This window comes from Herpailurus yagouaroundi, unplaced genomic scaffold (assembly GCF_014898765.1).
Source record: "Herpailurus yagouaroundi ecotype Mexico unplaced genomic scaffold, PumYag 182, whole genome shotgun sequence".
Classification (NCBI taxonomy): domain Eukaryota; kingdom Metazoa; phylum Chordata; class Mammalia; order Carnivora; family Felidae; genus Herpailurus; species Herpailurus yagouaroundi.
The window spans coordinates 9923512-9931739 of record NW_024412413.1 but is presented as its reverse complement, the minus strand read 5'-3'; the positions used below and the strand labels follow the sequence as shown (position 1 = coordinate 9931739).

Sequence of the window (8228 nt, the reverse complement as noted above, 5' to 3'; positions counted from 1 at the left end):
AGACTTTCCCCCCGCAGGTGAGAATTTGTGTCTTTTTTGGAGCTTCACCGTTTCAGTGCCCTGTGGTGTGTGAGAAGGATTATGCCTGCCACAAGAGGTGTGAAACCCGGCCTTCCAGAGCCCAGAAAACCAGGGAGTCCTTCCGGGCTGGGCTAGGCCAGGGATCTCAGGCAGCCAAGCTCAAAGCGTCCCGGATGCGGGAACGCAAGGAGATTTATGAAACAATAATACGATGCCTGTTGATTATTGACAGGTTCTATGCCGGGCTCTTTGGTTGCTCCACGTAGCAACCATCCACATTTCTTACGGCCAAGGAAACAGACCCAGAGAATGTAGGTACTTGAGGATGCAGGGCAAAGATTCAAAACCCCGGATCTTTTTAGAGCCAAAGCGCCTTCTACTGCTTCATCGGCCATCAGAACTTTTAAAACCCAAGTGTGATCCAAGTATGATCATGTGGTTCTCTTGTTAATATCTTTCAGCAGCTCCCTGAGACTTAGAAAATTGGGGCGCCTGGATGGCTCAGTCGGTTGAGCATCCAACTTCGGCTCAGGTCGTGATCTCATGGTCTGTGAGTTCGAGCCCCATGTCAGGCTCTGTGCTGACAGCTCGGAGCCTGGAGCCTGCTTGGGATTCTGTGTCTCCCTCTCTCTCTGCCCCTCCCCCCGCTCATGCTCTGTCTCACTCTCTGTCAAAAATAAATGAACATTAAACAAAAAAGAAAAAAGAAAAGAAAGTGCTTCACAGATGATATCCCTTCCTGATTTGTCAAAGGATCTTCTCTGGGTTCACCTTCCCGGGAACCCTGTCACACACTTTCTTTTCTTTTCTTTTCTTTTTTTTTTTAAACGTTTATTTATTTTTGAGACAGAGAGAGACAGAGCATGAACGGGGGAGGGTCAGAGAGAGGGAGACACAGAATCCGAAACAGGCTCCAGGCTCCGAGCCATCAGCACAGAGCCCGACACGGGGCTCGAACTCACGAACCGCAAGATCGTGACCTGAGTGGAAGTCAGATGCTTAATGACGGAGCCACCCAGGTGCCGCTCTAAAATAAATTGTTTAAAAAAGGAAAAAAAATTGTGGTCTTCTCCTCTTTAAGAGGAAAATTAAAATTGTAACCTTTAAGACTGGAAGGCTTCCAGGGTGCCTTGGTGGCTCTATTGGTTGAGCGTGGGACTCTTGATCTTGGCTCAGGTTATGATCTCGTGGTTCAGGAGATCAAGCCCTGAGTCTGGCTCTGCGGGGATAGCACAGAGCCTGCTTGGGATTCTCTGTCTCCCTCTCTCTGCCCTTCCCCCACTCGTGTTTTTTCTCGCTCTCTCTCAAAATAAATAAATCAACTTAAAAAAAAAAGATTGGAAAGTTTCCTTGGCTAAATTTCTGAACCCATTAAGCTTTGGTTTCTTCTCAAAAATGGAGAGTATGACACGATCTATCTGTGACAGAGATGGTTAGTTACCAACCCATCATCCACTCTCCCTTTTTCTTTAGCGACGGAGTCAGTTTTTGTTTAAGATGGTAATATATCCAGATTTTTTTTTAAACTACACTTCCCAGTCTCCTTTGAAACTAACATCACCGTAATATCTGGCTCTTGAAATAAAGTGGCAATATTATATGTCATTTCCAGAGAGATAATTGAAAACGGAGAGGGTAACAGATTGACTACAACCAAGCATGAAGGACCTTTCTGGGATAATGAAAAAGTTCTAACACTGGATTGTAGCAGCTGTTGTTGCAAAACTCTGTAAATTTACTAAAATTAATTGAATCGTCTGCTTAAAATGGGCAAATTTTATGGTAAATTAGACCTCCATAATATTATAGAGTAATAGTAACAATTATTATAAAACAGCACTTAAAATATTTTTAAAAATAGAGGCATATCTCTGAGATATTGCAGGTCTGGTTGCAGACTACTGCAATAAAGTGAATATTGCAATAATGCTAGTAAATTATTGTTTCGGTTTCCCGGTGCATATAGAAGATACACTTACCTTATACTGCAATCTATTAAGTGTGCAATAGCATTATATCTAAGAAAATGTACCTAGCCTGACTGAAAAATGCTTTATTACTAAAAAATGCTAACCATCCTCTGAGCTTTCAGTAGGTGGTAATCTTTTTGCTGGTGGAGGGTCTTGCCGCCGTGTTGATGGCTGCTGACTGATCAGGGTGGTGGTTACTGAAGGCTGCTGGGTGGCTGTGGCAATTTCCTTTCTTTTTTTTAAAAAAATTTTTAATGTTTATTTTTTGAGAGAGATAGAGAGAGACAGAGCATGAGTTGGTGAGGGGCAGAGAGAGAGAGAGAGTGAGGGAGACATAGACCGAAGCAGGCTCCAGGCTCAGAGTCTGACACGGGGCTCGAACTCACAAACCTTGAGATCATGACCCGAGCCGAAGTCAGATGTTTAACCGACTGAGCCACCCAGGCGCCCCTGTGGCAATGTCTTAAAATAAGACAATGGTGAAGTTTGCAACGTGGATGGATTCTTCCTTTCACGAAAGATTTCTCTGTAGCATGCGGTGCTGTTTCATAGCATTTTGCCCATAGAACTTTTTTCAAAACCGGAGCCCTTTATCAACTAAGTTCACGGAATGCTCTAAATCCTTTGGTGTCATTTCAACAATCTTCATAGTGTCTTCACCAGGAGCGGATGTTCATCCCTACGAGTAATTGCTCGTCCATTAAAGTCTTATCATGAGATTGCAGTAATTCAAATATAATTAAAAAGTTTGAAATACTGCAGGAATTACCAAAATGTGCCGTAGAGATAGGAAGTGAGCAAATGCTGTTGGGAAAAATGGCGCTAATAGGCTTGTTCCATGTACGGGGGGCCACAAACCTTCAATTTGTAAAAAAAAAAAAAAAAAAAAAAAAAATACAGCGTCTGCAAAGTGCCACAAAGCACAGAGCAACAAAACAAGGTTTGCCTGTATTTGTTTCTTTGTATCTTTAGGACCTGGCACACTAGGCCTTCAGTCAGTGTTTACTTGGCTTGTCAGTGCCTCAGTTTTCCATTCAGCAAAATGGAATTGGTTGATGGGGGGGTGGTGGGGGGAGCCGAGGGCAAAGTACAGACTAACAGCAACCCCCCACCCCTGCCAGGTGGGAATGTGTGATATTCCTCGGACACTTCTGGTTGCCCAAGAACAGGGGAAAAGGAAAGAGGCAAGATGGCTGACTGATAGAGGTCACAGTCATGCAGGACAGGAGTCTCCTTCAGTCTACCAATAACAGTCAACTGCAAGAAAAAGGCAATCTTATCCAAGCCTAATCTCCAGAAACCTATAGACTCCGTTTCCTGGAGCCCTAATATCACCCTCATCGAGATGTAAGGGGGTTTGGGGCATGCCTGGGTGGCTCCGTCGGTGAAGTTCTGACTTCAGCTCAGGTCATGATCTCGCGGTTTGGGGGTTCGAGCCCCACTTCGGGCTCTGTGCTGACAGCTCAGAGCCTGCAGCTTGCTGCAGATTCTGTCTCTTCTTCTCTCTCTGTTCCTCCACCGCTCATGTTCTGTCTCTTTCTCAAAAATAATTAAAAGATTAAAAAAAAATAGATGTAAGGGGGTTTAAGTACTTGCCATGGTGATGTGAGAAACAAAGGCAAAAAGAATTAAACTCCCTACTGCCTACAGCCCACTGACACGTCCTTGAAACGGCAGAGTGACCTCCCTCTAGGAGCTCAGCTGCCTCGATGATGACACTTTGCTAGGGACTAAAGGGAATCTCGGCTTAACATTATCCCAACCTCCAGGATCCCGTAAGTCTACCTTAACATATAAAAATTCCTTTCGAGGGGCGCCTGGGTGGCGCAGTCGGTTAAGCGTCCGACTTCAGCCAGGTCACGATCTCGCGGTTCGTGAGTTCGAGCCCCGCGTTGGGCTCTGGGCTGATGGCTCAGAGCCTGGAGCCTGTTTCCGATTCTGTGTCTCCCTCTCTCTCTGCCCCTCCCCCGTTCAGGCTCTGTCTCTCTCTGTCCCAAAAATAAATAAACGTTGAAAAAAAAAATTAAAAAAAATAAAAATAAAAAAAATAAAAATTCCTTTCGAAACTTCCTTTATCTCAACTCCCCCAAGATATATGCTGGCAATCCTACTCCAAGCGTATGACCCCCTGATATACATCTGAAGGGTCTCATGACCAAGGTTTTACTAAACGGTAACGAATGGCGTTTGCCTAACACAGCTAGCCCCTCAAGGTCCTGGAAACCTTGCTTCCAAAATATCTTAGAGACTTACTCTATCCGTAACGCCCTCCCAACCTGAAGGTATACAGTTAGTTACTCGGGTACGACCCCAGTGCAGCTCTTTCTGCCCAAGGGTCCTGTCCCCATGCTTTAACAAAATCACCTTTTTGCACCAAAGACGTCTTTAAGAATTCTTTCTTGGCCATCAGCTCCGAACCCCACCATCATCCCGAAACCCCATCAGTGATGATATCTAATAGGGTTTGATGAGATATAAAGTAGGCATGTTGTCTTTGTCTGATGGCATCTCACCCATTCCACTTATGTCACGGACTGTGCCCTGCTCTCTCAGGCCACAGGGACACTCAGGTCTGGCTAATCAAATAGCACTGTTTCTTGAACACAGTGTTCAAGAATACTTAAATACTGTGTTATACACAGATCGGTAGGGCCATTAACCCAAGCAGAGCCATCAGACTTTTATGAAGCTTGGTTTATAGAGGCAGGGAAAGAAAGTCCCTCTTCCTCTGAGGTCATAGACAGTAAGAGCATAGACTTGGGGCTGTCCGTGGCCCTCTTTTTTTGTAGGCAAAGGCAGCTTGGAAAACAAGCCAGCACACAGAGGGAAAGGGGGTGGGAGGGAAAAAGAGAGAGAGAGAACCTAAAATGTCATTGAGCCCTTAGGTCCAACCTGCCTGCAGCCAGCCTGTCTGTGGCCTTCCCAGTGATTGAAGCCACTGGACTTTCCCCCGCTCGAGCTAGTTTGAACTGACGTACAGTTCATAAAGTACAAATGCTTGGCACAGAGGAGGTACAAAATCATTGGTAACTCTTATTACTGGTGAGGGAGCCTAAGGCAAGCGGAGGGCCAAGCACAAGCTAGCAGAAACCCCTCCTCCCAGGTGGGATATGTATGATATTCCTTGGACATTCCCGGCTACCCGAACACAGGAAAGGACAAAGGAAAGGACAGAAAACAAACGATAGAATATCTATCAGTTGACAAATATCTTACTAAATTAGAAGAAAAAGGCAATCTTATCAATAGCCTCATCTCTAGAAACCTAGAGACTCAGTTTCCTGGAGCCCCAACATCACCCCTCCATAGGGATCTGGGGACCAAAGGCAAGAAGGAAATGGCAGGTAACACTGAATTTCTTTATAACCTGCAGCCCATTGACAAATACTTGAGGCAAATACAGAGTATAATAGCATTCCTCCAGGACCCCCCTACTGTCTTAATGTTAATGTTTTGCCAGAGGGGAAAACAACCTTAGCTTGAGGATAGCTAGGCTTCCAGGAATCTGTGAGTCTTTAGCATATGAAAGTCTCTTTGGAAACTACCTCTGGACTCTCTCTCCCCCCAACTCCATAAAATAGTCAACCCCACACTTGCGCAGCTATTCTGCCCCCAGGTCCTGTCCCTGTGCTTTACTAAAACCACATTTTTGCACCAAAGATGTCTTCAAGAGTTCCTTCTTGGCTGTCAGCTCTAAACCCCACAAACATACCCCCCCCTCACTCCCAAACCTCACCGCCTACTACCATGAATTATAGTGAAAATCAGAGTTGGGTGAATAACACATAAAAGTGAGTAAACCTTCATGTGCTCTTTTCCATGTATTAGTGACGTGGGGAACAAAGGCAGGAAGAAATGTAGATAAAATTAAATTTCCTTATAACCCGCAGCCCATTGGCAGGTCCTTGAGACAGGCAGAGTGTGACGTTCCTCCAGGAACTTCCAACAGTCTTAATGTCCATGCTTTGCTAGCAGGAAAAACAACTTTAGCTTGACAATAGCTAAGCTTCTTGGAGGTGAGTCTTCCTTAGCATGAAAAACCTTTTGGAAAAGTCCCCTTGTCTTTACCTCACTTCCAAGCATATGATCAGTCACCCCTGAGGACCCCAGTGCGGCTCTTTCCGCCCGCTGGTCCTGTCCCCCTGCTTTAGTAAAACCACCTTTTTGCACCAAAGATGTCTCAAAAATTCTTTCTTGGCCGTCGGCTCTGAAATTTCCAACATTTCCACATCATTAAGAATTCTGACAGTGGTCACATTTCCACTTTTCCACGGTCTTTGTTAGAACAAACCTCGAGGGGTGCCTGGGTGGCTTAGTCGGTCACACGGTCCTACTTCGGCTCAGGTCATGATCTCATGGTTCTCAGGTCAGACCCCAGATCGGGCTCTCTGCTGTCAGCGCAGAGCCCGGTTCTGATCCTCTGACTCCCTCTCTCTGCCCCTCCCCTGCTTGCACACACGAGCTCTCTCTCTGTGTCTCAAAAATAAATAAACATTAGAACAAAACAAAAAAGAAAAAGAAAAAGAAAGAAAGAAAGAAAGAAAGAAAGAAAGAAAGAAGGAAGGAAGGAAGGAAGGAAAGAAAGAAAGAAAGAAAGAAAGAAAGAAAGAAAGAAAGAAAGAAAGAAAGAGGCAGCTGGGTGGCTCGGTCAGTCTGTTAAGCATCTGACTTTGGCTCAGGTCATGATCTTACCGTTCGTGAGTCCAAGCCCCGCATCAGGCTCTGTGCTGATGGCTCGGAACCAGGAGCCTGCTTCGGATTCTGTGTCTCCCTCTCTCTCTGCCTCTCTCTCTTTCTCTCTCTCTCTCTCTCTCTCTCAAAAATAAATAAACATCAAAAAAAAAAAAAAGAAAAAAGAAAAAAAGAAAGAAAAACAGGACAAACCTTGAAATAAACGCCATCTCCCTCTCATGGTTTCCTCTAAATTTCTTGTCGGGGGACTCTTCAATGAAGGTTGAAGGTTGGATGAACATGCGATTTGCCTTCTTTTGATCCAATGCTCTTTGATCGATATTCTTCACCTCCCTGTGGGGGAAATCACAACGGCACATATGAAAAAAAACCTCAAGAGTCCACATGATCTTTTCACTCCTATTTTCATACGTAAAGAGAGACAAATATTTACAAATGTACTCATTTAAGAGCAGCTGACTAAAGTGGAGAGCTGACTCCATACCAACAACTCGGTCATGAGCCCCTGCTGTGTGCTGTAGGGGTCATATCAGCCCTTGGAGAACTAGAGAAGATGTGGTTCCTAAACTCAAGGAACACACACTCAAATCAGGAGGACAGGTGAAGAAATCAGTGATCTGAAAGAAAGCTGAGCTTTGAGGGCAAGCTGAATTCAGGTTGGGGCGCTCCCACTTGCTGTGTGACTTTGGGCAGATTACTTAAGCTCTCCAGGCCAGGGGACCCATCTCAACACGGTGATAATAGGAAGTGGGGTTGTGGTGAGGATTGATGGAGTTACTATACAGGTCAAGTGCTTAGCATAGTGTCTGGCACGTAAAAAATAAAGGAAGTGCCCAGTAAATACCGGCTACTCCTCCTGGTGTTCTTACAGAAGGTTTTCGGCGGAGTGTGTCAGGTAAGCGTGTGGCACACTTTTGGAATGATGAATTGGATGATAAACCAGCTGACTTTTGAAACATGAGCAGACATTTACTTGATGAAGAAGCAGGTATGGGCACTCAAGGTAGACAAAGGAGCAATAGAAATGTATCCGTGCGAATTAAGATGCTGTCAGATACTTCTCTGCTGATGCAGGATAGATGCAGAAGGACTTGTATTAAAAAACCAGCATTGAACTTGGCCTAAACTGAGGTAGGGAGGCTGAAGGGCCTCCATTTTAGAAAGGCTCCGTCTCTGCTGTTTTTCTGCTAGGTCTCATTTCTGCATGAGCCAAAGAAGCTGTGTTCCCACTTTTAGGGGGAAGTAAGAAAGTTAATTCTTGTCTGAGTTTTGTCCTTGGCCCCCAGACACCCGATAATGTCTAAGAGGAGCCGGATCCCAAACACGTTCCAGGCTGACACTGGCATCAATATCCCTACTTTCGGGAATTTATGGAACCTGTTCTGACACCTCTGATCGGACACCACCCTGGACTCCTGAAGAAACACGTACCTTAGACCCCTTTCCAATATAAGCCCCTAACCCCAAGCAGGGATGAGACTCATTCTCCTTTCCTTTCCAAGTCTCCCAGACAATCCGTCCGCTATTCTCTACCTGTCATTGACA

General features: G+C 45.2%; 1 protein-coding gene across 5 annotated transcripts in view; it reads right to left on the bottom strand.

Moving 5' to 3' along the window:
- The window catches only part of FAM227A (family with sequence similarity 227 member A), a 75770-nt gene that overhangs the window by 4604 nt on the left and 62938 nt on the right, over positions 1–8228 (bottom strand). For all 5 annotated transcript variants that reach the window (XM_040490822.1, XM_040490818.1, XM_040490820.1 and 2 more), the window contains one exon: positions 6876–7016. In XM_040490822.1, coding sequence (XP_040346756.1) covers positions 6876–7016 — 141 coding nt within the window. The remainder of the gene's footprint in view (positions 1–6875; positions 7017–8228) is intronic.